Raw genomic sequence first — 19,428 nt, forward strand, 5'->3', positions numbered from 1 at the left:
CATAGACAGGCCCAGAGGCTTGTCTCCTAGGTGATTTTAGATTTGCTCAAGTTGTTAATTAATCAAGTAGGTATTTAAGCAGCACCTACTATGTGCAAGGCATAGTCAGAGATAAATGGTTTGTCTGTGATTTCTGATAGATATAATACAGGAATCCAGAAGGGCCTTTCTAAAAATAGAGCCAAGAGACAATTTCATGCATAACATGAAAATATAGGTCACAGACTGGATATTATTATGTAATTGGTTGGAAGGCTTCTTCACAGTACAGTGATAGTACCACAGGCCTGATGTGTTAGGGTTAAAGATGGACAGGATATAAAGAGAGAGGCACCGAGTTCAATCATCTGTCAGAGAAGAGATTTATTAACCCAGCTGCAAGCAATAGGGTCTGACTATGAAGTAAGCATTAAGCCTCCCACACAAAGCAAGGTGTGCACTTAACAAGGACTGACAACGGGGAGGTCTTACACCATCAGGAAGTAGCCTGAGTTCATATGGAATTCAGGCTTTGTGACACACGAGAAAGAGGGCTGTATGCAACTTAGGCTACAGAATAGGAGTCACACAGTATCTGGGTAGAAGAGTGAAGATTAGTTATTGTGTGACCCATACAATGTGGCAGTAGTCAGCCTGTCATTGACTTCCATATGGCAGGCATAAATTCCTACCATGCTCTTGGCACTCTGCTTAGAGCCTACTTTTTTTGAGAGCCTGTGTTAGCTAACATGATGCAGGAGTGTAAATTTGCTTAGATACAGGAGAAATTGCTAGAGAAAGGATGTTTCATGTGAAGAGCACACACTCACTTGGGCATTTCAGGATTGTTATTAACCCCTCTGCATCCTCTTTATCTTCCTAAGAACTTCCTATGGATCATGACACTCCCTTACTGGCTGAATTAATATATACAGTCTCCCTCCCTCCCTTCCTTCCTCCTCTCCCTCAGTCTTTCTCTTCCTCTCTCCCTTTGTCTTTTTCTCCCTTCCTTCCTTTCATCCATCTTTCCTAGTATATATATTCTCTATGAATGCATAGCAGAGTACCTGGCTCTGGAAATGCATCATAAACCAAAGGAAGGCACACTGTCTATTCCATAGGCATATGTTGGCTCTTGATACAGACTGTGTGTCATGTCACAACTCAATAACATGGCACCACTCACAGACTATGAACCTAACTTTTTTGGCATAATTTCTAATTTTACAACATGAAGGATAGGTATAATCAGTTACATTAATTATATCATCTCTGTTTTTCTCTTCAAGGCAAATTATTGATGATATTTTTTCTTGTTTTTAATTCTGTAAGCATGTCCCATGGATGGTATTTACCATGCCTTTAGAGAATACGGATCCTCGGCACAATGCATATTGGGCATGTTCCTCTTTCTTTGGAGGTTAAGCCATATAATTCTAAGCAAAAGCATGCTGCATAAATAAATACTAGAAAAGCCTGTGGTGATATGCTCTACTTCCTTTTACATACCACACACTCAAGAAGGTCTGAGGAGGTAAGTAGAAATTATCCTTGACTTTGTTTCTTATTTCTTTCCTAGCTCAGATCATAGGGGATGCCCTCCTGTCTTCTCATATACCCACATCCATGATGGTTTTATAAACTTAGGGTTAATGGGATTAATTTGAGGTCATCTGCTTGACTGGCAAGCACTGAGCCACTAAACATTTCACTAGCTTTAGCTTTAAAAATAATAATAGTGATTGCAAATTATCATGCCACCACAGTTCTAATTCTGGGAAAAAGCTATTCTTCAGGACAGGGACAGGGACAGGAAACTAAGATTATGACCTTTGATGGACAAGAAACAGATTGCATGAGCCTGCATACTGGGTAACCTCAAGAGCTCCACTACATCAGCCAAAGGCAAATAAAGAGCAAGCATGGCACACAGCAGGCACTCTGTAGACCCCAATTCCCAATTCTCTGGATGGATGCATGTCTGTGTTCCCATTTCCAAGGAAAGATAAGTTAGACAGAATAATGGATCAAAAAAGAACAACATCCTGGATGGGGTCCTTGTCTCTTCATAGGTAAGATTTCAGAGTCAGAACTTGCTGCAATTATCCCTCCCTCTTACTCCAAGAAGCTCAGTAATGGATTGACTCCATGACAACAAGCAAAACAGTATGGCTATGTGATGTTCTGCATGTGAGAAATGCCTGAAGCTATTTAAGAGCTAGTTATTCTGTGTGTTAATGATTTCAGAAAGTGGTTTAGGAAATCATCTATAATTGACCATCATTTATATTTTCATTTATGGAAGTGCCTGAAGCCAGCTCAAATTACTTTGTCTTCTCCATACTTGGCAGAACAATACTGTAGTGCTAACAGACACTGAGAAGATACAAGGCCCACATATGTGGATTTTATTCTGACAAAGCTACACCTTTCATACCACTGAACAAGTGAAATCATGTTAAACCCAGGAGGGGTGTGTGTGTGTGTGTGTGTGTGTGTGTGTGTGTGTGTGTGTGTGTAAAAGCCAGAAGTCATCTCAGCAAGCACTTCTATTCATGAGCCATCTCCCTAGTTCCCCAGAAAACATATTTTTGATGCTTCTATGTTGGATAGTTTTATGTCAATTTGACAAAAACTACAGTCACCTCATAGGAGGGAACTTCAATTAAGAAAATGCCTTCATAAGATCAGACTGTAGGGAAGCCTGTAAGTCATTTTCTTAATAAGTGATTACTGCCAGGGGGCCCAACCATTGTGAGTGTTCCACCCCTGGGCTGGTGGTCCTGGGTTCTATAAGAAAGTAGACTGTGCAAGCCATGAATAGCAAGACAATAAGAAGTACACCTCCATGGTCCCTGGTTTAGCTCCTGCTTCCAGGATCCTGCCCTGTTTGAGTTCCTGTCCTAATTTCCTTCAATGATGAACTAAGATGTAAAAATATAAGTCAAATAAGCCTTTTTCTCTCCAATTTTCTTTTGGTAATGGCATTTCATCATGGCAATAGTAACCCTAACTAAGACAAGTTGGTACCAGGAGTGGGAAATTTCTATGACAGACCTGACCATGTTTTGGGGAGGATTGTGAAAGGATCTTGGCACTTGGGGCTAGAAAAGCCATTGAGTGTTGAGAGCTTAGTGAGCTGTTCTGTAGGTGCTTGGGAGATAAGAATGTTGCGAGCAGTGCAGATGATGGAGGCCTGGCTTGTGAAGTTTCAGAGGGAAGCAAGACTCTTCCAGGCCATTTGAGTTAAGAAGGTGTGGTTCAGGTTAATTGAAGGTTAGCTGTGGTTGAGGAGCTGAAGAATTGGCTAATTAACAAAAGACAAAACAAATAAAGTGAAACATTTGTTTTTTTGGGATAATGATGCTGGTCAGCTGGGGCTAAAGAATCAGTCATGATTAAGAAGAGACTAGGATCATTGAGGTGAAATCTTCTGGGAAGTATTTCCTCAGGGTCAGCCTACAGAAGCTGTGTTCCAGAAATGCCAATGTTGTTCCTCCTTTTGTCAGCCATACTTAGGTGTACAAGAATCATCCAGGTGGTACTGGTTTTGTAGCATAAAAGGGTCATCAAGAGCATCTGAGGCTTGACACTATGCCAGCTGTGAAGTCCCTAGAGAGTCTTGAAGCAGCTATTAGTGAAAGTGCAGACCAACTGCAGAAGAAAACACCAGCATGTTGGCCCCAGTAACATGGGATGGCCACCAAGGAAAGCAGCAGCTATGGAGTAGAGCCAGTCTGAACCTAGAAGACAACCTGTGTGCTGAAGAAGGCAGAGTCAAAGAAATGACCCTTTGGAGGAAGATCATGACTAGAAGATAGTGACTAGATCACAGACGTTAGGCAATGAATGAGTTATTTACACTGTAGTGACTTTGGTTTTACTTTGTTCAGATTGTGACTATGCCTAGGTTCTTCCTTCTTAAAGTAAGAAAGTGTTTAACTTAACTTTGATTTTTACAAGAGCACACAATGAAAATATTTTGAATTAAAAAAATATTTGGAATTTTAAAGACACTGAATATTTTAAAGGGATTGAAATTTAATGAGTTTGAATTTGTAAAGACTATGGGACTTTTAAAGTTATTTATGTTTTTAATGTGAGATCATGGGGATGAATGAGAAAGGAAAGGTTGTGGCTTGATTTTGATGTGCTGGAGGCCAGCACCAGCAGTTAGTAGGTCCCAAGAAGATGTATGGAATTGGTGAAGGAAGGATGACCCAGGCATGATAGGAGAATCTTGCAGCCGGGCTAACTGACAACTGGAGTGCTTCTTTATTTATACAGAATGCATTAAGTAGGGGTAGATTCATGTTGTTTCAAAACATAGCTCATATAATTTTTGGTTTTGGATGTGTGTATCACTTACTCTTGCATATCTTTTAGTCATCATTGATAAACCATGACAAAACAGCTATCATTCATAATCAATTTTCCCTCGTTTAATCATCATTGATAAAACTTTCTCTTTTAAAACCATTTTTACTCATTAACCCAATAACCCAATTTTTAAGGATCTAGAGGCATATGACAGCCTGTATTCAGACTAGTAGCTTTTGTGGCCTCAAGGACGCTAGAATCTCCAAAGCAGCCAGGACAGATTTCCATGTCCCAAGCAGTTTATTATTAACTCTTAATGGTCAGAGTGCCCAAGGAATATCCTCAGGCCAAAGCTGCTGCAGTTATTATTCAAATTCTGGCATAATACAATGTTTACATTTTATATCTTTATAGAATTCATTTATATGTCTAATCCTGGCATTCTGTTGCTCTTTGGTCATATGACATCACAGTGGTTCTACATGTCCTCTGAATTTTCTAAGAAAGGAGGATCGTGACATCTCATTCTTTATCATCTTCTATATCATTCTTTGCTCATCAATATAAGTCACTGTGTAGGGTAAACTTAACTTCAGCCAATCTAACTTTATTGCCATATAGTCAGATAATTGCCTGAGTGTATGGTAGGAAGACACTTGTAATCTGAACTGTGACTCACTCCTCTAGCCCACCAAATCCTATTGACTTTTTTATATTTACTTTGTTCTGAATATCTTCTTCCTGAGTAAGTACAAGGACAGATGATTTAAGAATATTTTATAGCCTCATGAAGAGACCCCTGGCTTCTTCATGTGTGTCACAACTTCTAAGGTGTAAGGAAGACCTTCAAGTAGATTAGGATATCTCCCTATAAGGGGAAGGGGTAGTACGTTCAGGACTTTCCTGGAGAAGCTTAAAAGCAGTACTTCTGAGAGAAGGCATAAATGATTAATAAGAAATTTTAATTGATCCAATATCCCCAAACTATACAAATATTAAATGTCCCCCAAGTATGCAACAGGTAGAGATCAAAACCAAAAGTGCCATGGCAGCCATTATGCAGCTCAGCCAGCTTTGCTGGATCTTTGTCAAGCAGCTGTGTTGGCTTTATGACTTTTGCAGCTCCCATCAGATATGGCTGTGACAGTGATGTATTTGCGTGTTCAGCTGGCAAGTGGTCGATTTTGCATTATAGTTTTCTGTTAACTTGACACAAACTAATATCACCTGAGAGGAGGGAACCTCAATTAAGTGTAAAAAAATAAGCCACATAAGCCATTTCCTCCCCAATTTTTCTTTGGTCTTGGTGTTTCATCACAGCATTAGTAAACCTAAATAAGACAGCTTCCCAAGAGACCACTACATATTGAATGCTGAGCTGCTTTAGAGAAGGGTATAGAATCAGAATAGGGTTCAGCTCCGTGTCATGTAGACTGACTGTGCAGTGGGTTAGTTACTACCCACCACCACCCTGAACACAGTGGTGGTGATGTTTCAGAGCTACAACTCACAGTGGACTCTCCTGAGTACTAGTTAGAAGACATTAAATGATGGCCTTTTACAAAGTTCATAGTTTGAGGTAATAGCTTCCCTCAGGTCAGTTTTATTTCAGACCCCAAATTTGTGCTAGGCATTGTCTTCCAGTTAGTCCTCACATATACCCCTACCCAGCATCTGAACACACAAATATCCCTGCCTTCTTTCCATAGCTCTAACTTTGTCCTTCCTTCCTTCCTTCCTTCCTTCCTTTCTTCCTTCCTTCCTTCCTTCCTTCCTTCCTTCCTTCCTTCCTTCCTTCCTTCCTTCCTTCCTTTCTTTCTTTCTTTGGTTTTGTTTAATTTTTAATCAAGCTCTTATGGAAAGATAAGAGAGAAGCTCCTCATCCCTCTGTGTAAAACTACAGGCTTCTGATTAGAAAAGGCAGTTGTGTGTAAATCATTCTTCTATGACACTGCACAGCTGCAGCTCCAACTTTCCTGCATCCAAACTCTTTAGAGATTCAAACTCAGTGTGATGAGTACGACAATGGTGGCCAAGACAGAGGTGAGATCTTGACATCCCTTCCATCTAAGCCAAACATGATCCCCTTTCCAGCACCAATTAAAGAGTTATTTGCAAATGGGTTGTTGTTGGGGGAGTGTGTGTGTGTGTGTGTGTGTGTGTGTGTGTGTGTGTGTTTACACTCACTCATACTTACACATTCAGAAGATAGACATTTGATGTTTTTCTCTTCCACTTTCTACCTTAATCCCTTGATACAGGGTCTCTCACCGAACTCAAAGCTAACTGAAGAGACCTCCCAAGATCTGCCTTTCTGTGCTTTGATTATACGCAATTATTGCCATACTGAGATTTTATGTGAGTGCTGGGGTTTCAAACTCAGGTCCCCATGCTTGCACAAGTACTTTTCCCCACTTAACTGTTGCTAAGTATCCATATTTCGATGATTTTTATATATTTTTTCCTCTAGTAAAACATTCTAGTTCTATTCCTTGTGTGTGCTTGGTTGTGTATGTGTGTTGGTGTGTGCTATACATGTGTACATGCTTGTGTTTATGTACACATGTGTGTATTGATTTGGAGGTCAGTAGTGGAAGTCTGTGTCTTCCTCTATGCCTTTCCATGTGCTTATTTTCTTAGACAGGATCTATCATAAATTGAAACTCTTTGAGTGGGTAGGCTGCTTGGCCAGCTATCTAGGGATCCACATGTTTCCACTTCATCTAGAACTGAGTTGCAGGTATGAGCTTTGTGCCCAGATTTTACACTGATGCTGTAAATAAAAGAAAAAAATGTTATCATGCTTTTCTAGCAAGTATTTTATAGACTAAACCTTTTTCTCAGGCCCCTATGGCTAAATTTCACATGATCGTCCAGACACCAACTTTTTTTTTTTTTACTCTGAAACATCTTTGATGATTTCCTTGTCCAGACCTGGATCATCTTCCTTATAATATTTCTTTTGACCACATTGTAATGACTGCTATAGCTCTCCATGGCTCCCTGGTGCCTTGCTTATGAGCTGGTTCTTGTATACTGTGCATGCAGAGGGATGTCCACCTTGAATGGAACATGTCAATAGATGGCCTGCACATGCTGAATTCTGCACGAGATAAAAGAAAGATAAGAACAGAGGAGGGAGTTCATTGTGAGAGGGAATAGGACATCTGAGCAGCATTCCACCAAGGAGGAAACAAGCTTCAGATGGTCACCCAGTATTCCTTCTTTCGATCACCATATATGGCCATTTAAACAAAGATTACTCAAAGACACACATGAGTGATGTTACTGCCAAATATTTTAAAATTTTAAGTGTTGTTATGAAGAGTGTCTATAGACAAAAGAAAGGGGATCATAAAGCTTAATGTGAAATGCACAAAGCTACCTCATTGGGACTACTTCAATGAGTAATTACTGCATTGAGTCCTAATGACTGTTGCCTTCAAATAACTTAAATCATAAACAAATAGAAGAAATGTTTTCCTCTTAATGAAGTGAAATCTAATTTGGTCTCCAAAGAAAGAAACACATATCTTTAGTAACTTAGTGTGATCTCGTAGCACATAAAGGATCACCAAGTCTCTCCCTTGGCACCATGTCTCATATCCATGTGGTAAAGACTGAGCTGAGAGCATAGATGTGAAGCAGAGAGCTGGATTGGATTTGTTCACACCCGTTCTAGTTCCATTTCTGTTTCTGTGATAAAAATACCCGGGCAGAAAGCAACTTATGGGAGAAAGGGGCTTATGCAGCATACAGTTCTACATTACAGCCCATCACTGTAGAGACAGGTGAGGGAAGCTATTCCCATTGTATCCACAGTCAAGAACAGAGAGAAATAGATGTCTGCAGTCCTGCATGCTTCCTTATTTGCTTGCTTTTTTCTCTCCTATCCATACAGTTCAGGATCCCCTGCCTCAGAAATAGTGTCACTCAAAGTGGGCTGGGTCCTCCCACATCAATTAAAAGTGAAGACAGCCCACTCCCCAAGACCTACCTTCAGGCTAAGCTGATCTAGAGAATTCTTCCATTAAGTCTCTCTTTCTAGATGATTTCAAAATGTGTCAAATCAACAGTTGAAATTTAATATTTATCAAGGGAGAAATTAAAATTAAAGAAACTCTTAATTTCATCATTCAGCATATCTTCCTGCCATTCAGGAAAGCCTCCTATTCTGTGAACCAGGACATAAGGAAATAACTAGGAATGGGGTGCCACAGGGAAGTGGCAACTGCTCTGCATTTAGTTGCAGTAATGGGACTTGGTTCTATGCAAACACGTTTTGAGCTAAAGGTAGGACAGGTTGTGGGATATTTTGTGCTAGCGTAAACAGAAGCAGTGAAATAGAAGAAGATAATTGTTTCTTATTAAAGTGCTTAGAGCACGGCTGAATGAAGTAAACCGGAGCCCATCCACTGAATTCGCTGGAGGCCTTGGCTCTGCTTATGACTTCCTCTAAGGATTTTCAAGGTTGTTTTGAATAAGGAATGAATTGAGCCCAAGAAAGCCATAAGAGCAGAGTGGATGAAGGAAGCTTAGAGCATTGAAGTTACTAATTCAGGAGAAATTCTCAAAGAGCTCCTGGGTGACTGATTTTCTTCCAACTAACCTGCTCTTCCCTATGCAAGTTAGAAATTGTGTGAAATAACCTTAATATTTACCTTTGCTCCAAAGGTGACTATAATTTCCACACACTACAGCTTTGCCAATAAGCTTCCAAATATTAGTTTTTTTAAAAACAGAGTAATCTCACTGTATGTTTAAAGATTTCTTTATATTTAAATAGTGTGTGTGTGCGTGCATGTGTGTGTGCATGTGTATGTGTGTGCATGTGTGTGTGCATGCATGTGTGCGTGCGTGTGTGTGTGTGTGTGTGTGTGTGTGTGTGTGTGTGTGTGTGCATATATGTGCAGGGGCCTTCAGAGGCCAGAAAAGGCCATTAGGTTCCTGGAACCAGAATTACAGGCAGCTGTGAGCTGCCTCACAAGGGTGCTGGGAACTGAGCTCGGGTGCTCTGTGAAAGCAGCACATGCTTGTAAGTGCTAAGGCATCATTCCTGTTCCCCATCTTACTTCTTTAAGTCGACAAATATTCAGTGTGTGCAGAGTAAATAAATTATGATTCTGTAATAAGTGATGCAGTTAAATGAACAGTTCTATAACCTGGGTTCCTAGGCACTCACAGACACTGGACTGACAGTTAAGGAGTCTGTATGGGACCGACCTAGTCCCTCTACATATGTGTAACAGTTGTATAGTTTGGTCTATTTGTGGGACTCCTGACAGTGGGAGCAGGGCCTGTCCCTGATGCTTTGGCAGGTTTTGGGAACCTATTCTTCATACTGAGTTCCTTACCAAGCCTTAATATGTGGGGAGGAGCTTAGTCTTACCTGGACTTGATATACTATGCTTTGTTGACACTCATGGGAGGCCTGCCCCTTTCTGAACAGAAACAGAGGAGGAGTGGTCTCATGGTGGAGGCGAGGAGAGGAAGGGAAGGTGGGGGGAGGGAATACAAGGAGAAGAGTGGGGGGAAACTGCAGTTAGGATATAAAAAAAAAGAATGAGTTTAGTTAATTAAAAAAGAGGGGAGAAAAAGAGTTGTTAACCTTCCTATAACTTATATAACACAATATCCTTGTCCCCAGGGTGTGTGGCTAGGCCATGGTAAGATAGGGACATTTCTTGGTTCCTGGCCCCAAAGTAGTACAATCCTTTGATAATACTACAGTTTATTTCAGCATATTGTCCCTGTTCCCATGGACACTATGTCTGTAGATACCAATCCAGTGCTTAGTTAGGCTTCCTAATGACTGTCACCCTCCCTCTTGGAACTCTTATCCATCATAGAAACCACACACAGACGGAGAGAGGGGTTTGTGCCTTTGTATTCATTTTATTCTAGTGGGTGAGTGGCGGTGTCTAGAGCTGAAATCCTAATTGTCATTAAGGGGGGTTTATAAGATTTTCATCATATTATCAGGTTATGAGTTTATAGAAAAAAAACTTCCTTGGGAAATTTGGCTGTGTACTCTAGACTAGAGGCACTTTTATTGTTGTAGTTATTTATTTTTGATGATTAAATATATGTATAAAAAATTAACAGTTCCATTTCCAGCTACAAATATATTATCTCCCCAAAACTTGCTCTTCTTCTTCCTATAGCTGGAGGGATGTGCTCTTTGATCTTCATCTCTGTCTCAGCCTGTACTTACCGCCTCTCTCTTAAGCGAGTCTATGGGATCGACATTTTCAGAGTCCAGTGTTAGAGAGAACCTGTGCAGTCTTTCTGTGTCTGGACTGTTCCACTTCTCAGAATGCACCCAGGCACATCCATGTGACAAATCGAAAGGTGTCCTTCTTTTTCTACAAGATACTGTATACATAAGCCACATTTCCTTCAGTCATGCCTCGGCAGACTTCAAGGGCAAGGGCTTAGCTGAATATTTGGAGTATGTCTCTCTTGCAGAAAAGCATGTGAGAGGCAGGTATCTCTTTGGAGTTTTCATTTTATTCCCATTTTATATGTATAACATATGAATATATAATATATAAAATATAATATATTAGATAGCTGAATCACATGGTCGTTCCATTCAAACAATTTTCAATACATTTATTTTTTATGTATTTATTTTGTGTGTGTGTGTGTGTGTGTGTGTGTGTGTGTGTGTGTGTGTGTGTGTTTGCACATGCTATGACAGTGCACATGCAGAAGTCAGAGGACAACTTGGATGAATAAGTTTCTCTATCTACCACCTGTTTCCTGGGGATTAAACTCAGTTCTTCTACCTTAGCAGCAAGCACCTTTATTGACTGAGCCAACTCATCACACCCATATTTTAAACACTAATACACAAGCACCCACCTTATTTTCCAAAAAGCTGTATGATATATATTTCATGCATAGTCTGTAGGAGTTCCTCTTTCTTCGTTGTCTTGCAAACTTTTGTGATCTCTTGTCATTTAAGTAATGCCCGTGCCAGTGAGTGTAAGATCATATCTCAGTATGATTTAGATTCACACTTTTTGATGAGGGTTGAACATTTTTGGGTTTTCTTTTTCTTTTTCTTTTTTTTTTTTTCAGACAGGGTTTTTGTGTGCAATAGCACTGGCTGTCCTGGAACTCACTCTGTAGACGAGGCTGGCATCAAACTCACAGTGATCCTCCTGCCTCTGCCTCACATGTGCTGGGATTAAAGGCATGAGCCACCACTGCCAACTGGTTGAGTACTGTTTATTCCCTTTAGACAGTGTGTGTTTTCCTTGAAAATATCCATTCAGGATGTGTCCATTTCATCCAGATCGTGTGTTTTGTATGGCCGCTGAGTAGTAAAATCTTTATGTATTTGGATGTTTGTAGACTCTTTGCTATAATCTGTTTTGAGGTGGGTTTTTTTTTCCCCAGTTCTGTTCGTCACCATTTTCTTATATTGGTTGTTCTGTATGCTGTACATGAGCTTTAAAAATGATATTCAATTCATGTATTATTTGTGTATATGTGGGTCCATGAAGTATGTATTAAGTGTAAGTGCCTGTGCCAAGGTGAACTTGAGCAATGAGAGGACAGCATTCAGGAGTCTGTTCTCTCCTTCCCCTGTGGGTTCTGGAGCTTGAACTAATCAGGCTTGCTCAGCAGTGACTGTCATAGGTGACCATCTGGCTGGACCTGGCCCTAGGAAGCCAAGAAGCATCTCCATTTGATGCAGTCCACCTTATCTTCTGGCTATTATAACCTTCCATTTTGAATTTATAGTTTTAAGAAATGTTTTTCATTTTTTTCTCTAGGAGTTTTTTAGTTTTATATCATAAAGTTTAGCTTTTAATATGTTCTAGGTCAGCTTCTGAATGTGTTCCAAAAAATATCTCATTTTGTTCTTTTGTGGAAGCTTCATTAGTTCATCATTATTTACTAAAGAGGCAGTTCATGTCCCTTTATGTATTCTTTGAGATTTGTCAAGACTTAGTCTGGGAAGAGTTATAAGAGTCAGTGTGGGGTGGGCATGATCAGAATACATTTATGAAATGCTCAAGAAAAAAACAAAAATATTTTAATCATTGGGTATTTTTCTTTGTGTGTGTATGTTTAGCTATGAGCTCTTTATTATGTTACATAGATTTAGATGTCTAATTCTATGACAGCACCATTCTCTTGTAAATACTATTGATTTTTTCCATATTATTTTACATCCATGATGGTTTTGTTTTTGCTTCTCAAAATTCTTTTTATCCTTCAGGGTCTTTTCAGTTCCATATAAATTTAGGAATCTATTTTATTAAATATTGTGACTAGAATTTTGATACATATTTTAGTCAATCTGTAATTTGCCTTGAGCAGTATGAACATTTTATGATAGTAGATCTTCCAATCTATGCAGTTTTCTTAAAGAATTTATGGGTCTTCTAGATTTTTGTAACTATATCACTGCATCCAACCATCACCTTGTACAAGCCAGTGTGAATACAAGCCCTGGAAAATGGGTTTAGCTTAAGAATGGACTTATGTAGTTTCTCAAGGTAGGTGTATTTTTTCTGGTCTGTTTTGTGAAACGAAAGTGGCATTATTGTATGAATTGATCCCAAGGCTTCTAACCCACACTTTGTGTTTTTATGGTGGGATCTAAGAGGAGGCAAGCATGATGAAACTTAAATTGTAATGTAAGTCATAATTAAATGTAAGGGAAGAGCTCTACAAAATGACTAATGTTCACATGTTAAGATTAGTTTCACAGATATTAATTCCCTTCTATTTGAATTTGATATAAGATAATAATACACATGTGATTTTGCTTTTTCTGTTGTGGTTGCTGTTTTTTGGCATGCCAGGGATCACATGGCCCTGTGAGTGTTAACCACAGTACTCCATCACTGAGCTATAACCTTAGTCTCAATAACTTCAGTGACTGAATAAAAAAGGATGAAAACAATAGTTACAACAGATCCTGAAGCAAAATTCACTAACCAAAAATATTTATTATATTGATAGTAAATCTAATTTTTAAACTCTCCTAGCCAGTTTAACATCTTTACAGAATTCAGAATGACATTTGGAAATAGAATATGAACTGATATACTTAGTCAAGATGAAGTCCTACTGGATTAGACTGGGAATTTAACACAATGGCTAGCATCTTTTTAAGGCAAAAAGTAGGTAGAGATAAACCAAGGAAGACTCTTAGTCTAGACCTTTAGCCTACACGGGTGCACAAATGGATATGCACAGTGGGTTATATGCACACTACATATACATACAAATAAGCATCAAACACACACACACACACACACACACACACACACACACACCCCAAAACTATTTTCTGACATCTATAGAATCTGCAGATTATAATCAACATGCCACAGTGTATGCTGAAATAAAGATAGACAGGCCTATAAGCTTAAAGAATCTAGGTAGTTTCCCAATGGAAACATCATGATGAGTTCTGAAGGACAAGGAGGAAGGAGCCTAATGTGAAAGCTTCTCCTCACTGAAGGCCCCTCTGGAAAGGGATGGCTGATTATTCAGGACTATTGCATTCTAAAGAAAACCCATGAGTGCTGAAACAACTAAGACGTAGATGCTACACCTGACTCTAAAAATTATTAAGTAAATATTTTAAGAAGTTCTTCAATTTCCAAAACTTTCATTTTTTTATATCTATAAAATTAATAGAAAAAAAGGAAAGAACTTTCTAGATGAACATGGAAGGCAGGAACTCAATCATGGTGAATCTGTTTAGTAAGGCAAGCAATGTAATTCTGTCCAGTTTGACGAGGTTATTATTTAGAATGTGATTCTTTTGAAGAAGGATCCTCACCGTGATGTTTAGTTCTAGGGTTTTGTTTGTTTGTTTTTAGTATAAGTTTTATACTATTATTTTTAATTAAATACTATTTATCACATTAATATATTCATTGTGTGTTTCTGTATGAGTGTTTGTTGTGCCATGCCATGTATATAGAAGTCAGAAAAGAACTTTTGAGAGTCAATTCTCTCCTTATGTGTGGGACCCAGGAATGGAACGCAGGTAGTCAACCACCATTACCTGCTGAGACATCTCACCAGACATCACTATTACTTTTCTAAGTAGTATTGATGATAACTTTGTGGGGTTCTCACACACAGAAGGGAATAAAGGTATAGATTTGGCTCAAAGGTATAAAAATGGAAGAAAAAAGAAGATTGATAAAATTTGAGTGTATTAACATTAAAAGAACCCGCTAAAATTTTGAGGCACTTGCTGGTGACCAGAGTTCATTCTGTTACAAATGCTTATTTCAGGAACATATTTAGAGAGGAGGCGATAACTGCATCTCAAAAATCACTTTTATTTTTAATTTCCATATTGTAAACAGAAAATCTCTGCCCATATTCATGCAGAGGAAGTATCCCATTTATGCACAGCACTGCTAATGTAGGCTAGAGAGAAAAATGAGACCAAGTGGGAGATAAATGCAGTATGATGCATTGCTCTCAATGCTCTTCTGACCTGGCACTTGGCCAATTCTTCAGTTTGTTATATTGACAGTGCATTCCCTGTGACAGTTTGCTACCTCTGGGACTGTAAACCTAAAGTGTTTACCATTGTGTAGGCCTGAGGGAGGACTGTAGTGATAGAGAACCCTAGGGAAGAGAGAGACAATGAATATTAACAAACACAGAAAGAAGCAGAGCAAGGAAAAGAGAATTCAAACACTGGCATGATGACTAAGAATATCCATCTTCAACACAATCCCTGTTGTTTTTCTATGATTGTCGGCAATGGGAAATTGAGTCGGTCGAGGCAGGTCACAGAAATGGGCGGATGTGAAGGGATGGACCAGAACCATACTTGGCCCAAATTTGAGTAAATGTATTTTCTCCTTAATGCCCCTCAGAGTATGATACTGTACTCTGTTCTTAGCATAGTGTGCTCTCTTGTGTACTCAAGGAGAGAGCTTCTGGTGTCTGAGGAAGAGTCCAACTGTATAGTACACGTGAATCCTCAGAGTAGACAGAGCAACCTGGGCCACTCACTAGCCATGTTGGAGAGGTGAAATGGGAAGACATGCCTGAGATAAAGAAGCCAGTGAATGTTTGCCTTCCATGGCACTATTTCATGTAGTGTAGCTTTCAAGTTGACCAAGAATGTTCACCCTAAAGTAGGCATTCTGCTTATGCTGCAATGCTCTGTCTTCCTCAACCCCTCAACCCTCTTCTCTCCCTTCTTTATATGTGTTTCCAGACTCTTAAATCCCTTTAGTTTCCCCCCATTTTGTAACCTCTAAGGTTGAGATTTAGCAGATTGATTTCCTGAGCTCATAGATAGTGAATAGTCGCTTGAAAAACACTCTCCTAGTAAATTTGAATTTCCCAAGGGGCCATGAAGGATTAGGTTGGTCACCACACCTTAGTCAGACCACACTTAAACTGAAACATTGTATTATACATCAGTGGGTGGGAAAGGGTAGGTTTCCACTTTCTCAAGCTCAGAAGGAGGAAGGCGATTTTGAGAGAATCATGTCATGAGAATAATCAAGTCGTGCTCATGATCTCACACTCCAATTACAAAATAGGTCTGTGGGTGTACTTGTCAAAGTGGACCTCTGACTTCCTCTCTTCCCCTCCCCCCTTCCTTCTCTCTTTTCCTTTCTTTCTTCCCCTCTCTCCCTGTTCTCTTTCTTCTAGTTGCCTTTTTGAGGCAGGGTTACTCTGTAGTGCAGCTGGCCTGTAACCCTGATTCTCCCGTCTCAGCCTCCAAAGTGCTGAAATTACAAGTCTACACCACCATGCTGATCTCAAACTAGAATTTTAATTTAAAATGACACCTATAGAAAACAACAACAAGATCAATACAGAGACACACTCACTTTTCTTAGTAGCTATATTCAGAAGTCTATATTTCAACTCTGATGAACATATTGATTTACAAAAGTTTAATACTGAGTCGTTGAGACTCAGGAAACAGAAACAAAATGACCAATTCATGAACAATTTAATCACATCTTTCTATGTTGTGCTTACTATTCTTAGTTCTAATCCTTCCCCACTTCTTTGCTTTCAAGGAAGTTTACAAGTTCGCTATCGGCTAAACAAGGAAGAAAGTCATGTGTTCACCATCAGCACAGAGAACTTGGCCAACAGAAGGGTGCATCAGGTGAAGATTAGCCGAGAGGGGCCAGAGCTTTCCATTCAGGTATTTCATGTCTCATCTTTCCACTCAGCCTACATGCCAAGGCTTCTCCATCAAACATGTCTGAGTTCCTGAGCCCAGGCACATACTGTAGTGTAGAGTTGCCCTGGACACCAGGCCAGCCCCGAGCCATACTTCTTCTTCTCACTGGCACTGTCATCACCCAGAAAACAGCTGGAAATGCAAATTTGTGAATCCCCAACTAGAGCTAATCCATCATAGAACTACTGGAGAGGAAGAGGAAGCACTGTCAATTCTGGTTGTGCTCAAGTTTAATCCGGTCTTAACCAGATTGAGTTATGAAGGGATTCATGCAAAGAGGAAAGTACAAAAGACAGTAGGGGAAGTGGGCAAAGAGTACAGGTGGGTACAGAGAAGGGAACAGGTGATGTGGAGGCCCTTGGAAAGAAGGCACAGGTCTCCTCTACACATCACTTCTTCCTTCCTAATGCAAACTGGGTCTTAAAGACAAGGAAGAGCTGACTGGGTAGAGAAGGTTCTTAGACAGTTCATATGAGCAAAGACATAGCTTTCAGAGAAAACAGAGTGTGATAGGCTTCTCTGAAAGATTAGTGACTCTGTATAGAGCCAAAGGCATGGTAGGGCAGATCCCAAATAAAGTCCAGCCAAACCTAGATGACCCTTCTTTGATTAAAACCTAAAGAGAGAATGTTCATCAGATAAGCAATCACCAGCTTGCATAGGTGAGTTTAATCCATTCATATGTGTTCTCCCCATTTATCTTTTATCACTTAAAATGCCCTTTTCTTTGCTGGTCAGCAACAGGTACAAAGACATCTGCCCTCTCAGAAGATGACTTTGCTGTCTTCCTCTGTGAACAATGTATTCTTTAGAAAAGACATCACACATTCTCATTAGCCTATCCCCTCCTACCCTAGCTCCTCCTACCTGGATCTGGGGACTTGTGAATTCTCTCCCTCCCATGCCTGGGCTCAATATCTCAGCACTCTAAGACCTATCCTGTGAATCAGATCTCATGACCCTCTCACAAGTATACCTCCAACATCCTCCTGTCTTCTATCCTTTTTACCACCTTTCCAGCTCCACCAGTTGGCACCCTGAAGCACAGCCTACATAATGCATCAAAAAACAAGCAAGCAAACAAATCAACCAAGATCCTTCTGGCTCAAGGAAAGAAACTCATTTCTCACGAGTTTTACATATTGCTAGACTTTATCATTTTATTTTCAAATTTCTTGGAAAATTTGATATCTACCAATTTCCAAAGTGTAACTTCTATGTCAGTTTATTCATTGCTATGACAAAATACCTAAGAAACAGTTTAAATGACTCTGACTTGCAGTTTGAGAGTACAGTCTGTTATTGTAACAGTAGCATGAGGCAGCTGGTCACATTCCATTCTTAGTATCAGAGAGAGTTGAATGAAGGTATTCAGCTCACTTTCTACTTTTTACTTATTCAAGAATCCCAGTTTTTGGAATGGTGCCACACACATTTGGGGTGGGTCTTTCCAACTCAATTAATCTAATCTAGAAACTCACACACAGATATGCCTAGAAGTTTATTTCCATGATAATTTTAAATTCCATGTAGTTGACAATCAAAATTAACTATTGTGCTTTTCTTCCCCATAGTCCCAGCATGTTACACAAAAACTGCACTGCTGGAGATATGAATGGGGTAGATCCCAGTGGTATAGTGGTGTGTGAAATATTTCTGGGAGGCATGAACAAATGTCTACTCACTCCATATAGAGAACAAACAGCAAACCAATATAAGGATGCCACTAAACCCAAATTAGTGAGCCAGTGAGATTACTAACAGGAGAATTTTTAGATTTATTGAGATTACTAATGGGAGAATAGTTGAGGGGTTACAGAGCAAAAGTGATTTAAAAACAGATACATCACTACACTACACTCCAGCATGGGTAGCAACCTGAGGAAACCTGACATGCAGATCAATAGGTAGGAAAATTCTTGTTTCAAGCAAGTCAGTTTGGGGAGTTAATAACCTAGCCCCAGTGTATCTGGTCAGTTTCAGGGACTTCCTGAAGCCTTTGACTCATTTACTTACCAAGCTTAATGAGCTTCCTGGAAGGATGTACTGTTCCACTTCCCCTGGTGTAAGTGCCGCACTTCCTTACTGAGCCAAGGTCACCTGATATGGCTCGTCAAGGCATAAAATCAGACTTGGGTTAGAGGGGTCAGAGCAAGACTGAGGCACGGACAATTTTATTGAGAAAAGTTTGACTTTTATACCCTTATCAGAAAGAGGATATAGTAGCAATTGCCAGGATCAATACAGTTGTTGCCAAGATACAATGACATTTCCAAGCTGTACAGGGTACACAAGATTGATGTCTAATACCAATTGTCCTCTTAAGCTTTCATGCTTTCTTGACTTCTAAGGGAAAATACAGACAAACACAAAATGGCCTGAAGGCTTTACTGCCTGAGGGAGTGCATATTGCTATTGCTGTGTTAAATATCCTGACAAAACTCAACTTCAGTCAGAAGGGGTTTATTTTCCACTCGTAATTCCAGGTTACAGTCCACCATAAGAGCGATGTCAAGGTGACAGGAAGTTAAAACAACTAGTTCCCTTCAACATCCAAGAGCAGAGAGAAATGAATGTATATATGATCACTTGTTTGCTTGTGTCCATCTTGATTTCTCTACTCTCATAGAGTTTAGGACTCCCTTACTAAAGAATGGTGCTGCCCACAGTGGGCTGGGTCTTCTCACATCAATTAACTTAGGATAATTCCTTATATACATGTCCACAGGTCAATCCAATGTAGAAAATTTCTCATTAAGACTTTCCCAGGTGACTCTGGGCTGTGTCAAGTTCATTCTTAAACCAAGACTGGTGGGGTGAGTTTAGGGTTTAAGCTTAGGAGTACACAGTTTGGAGTCTCCCTTTTAGAACTCCTTATCATCCTGTATGGAAAGATATATTTAGCAGTGATGAGGTAA

At 39.7% G+C, this 19,428-nt stretch overlaps 1 protein-coding gene across 3 annotated transcripts in view; it reads left to right on the forward strand.

Moving 5' to 3' along the window:
* Nucleotides 1-19,428, forward strand: part of LOC114701108 (contactin-associated protein like 5-1-like) — a 902,756-nt gene that overhangs the window by 820,150 nt on the left and 63,178 nt on the right. For 2 of the 3 annotated variants that reach the window (XM_037211055.1, XM_028881060.2), the window contains one exon: nucleotides 16,341-16,471. The exons of the other annotated variant lie outside the window; for it this stretch is intronic. In XM_037211055.1, coding sequence (XP_037066950.1) covers nucleotides 16,341-16,471 — 131 coding nt within the window. The remainder of the gene's footprint in view (nucleotides 1-16,340; nucleotides 16,472-19,428) is intronic. 3 annotated transcript variants of the gene reach the window in all.

Source organism: Peromyscus leucopus, chromosome 15 (assembly GCF_004664715.2).
Source record: "Peromyscus leucopus breed LL Stock chromosome 15, UCI_PerLeu_2.1, whole genome shotgun sequence".
NCBI classification, from domain to species: domain Eukaryota; kingdom Metazoa; phylum Chordata; class Mammalia; order Rodentia; family Cricetidae; genus Peromyscus; species Peromyscus leucopus.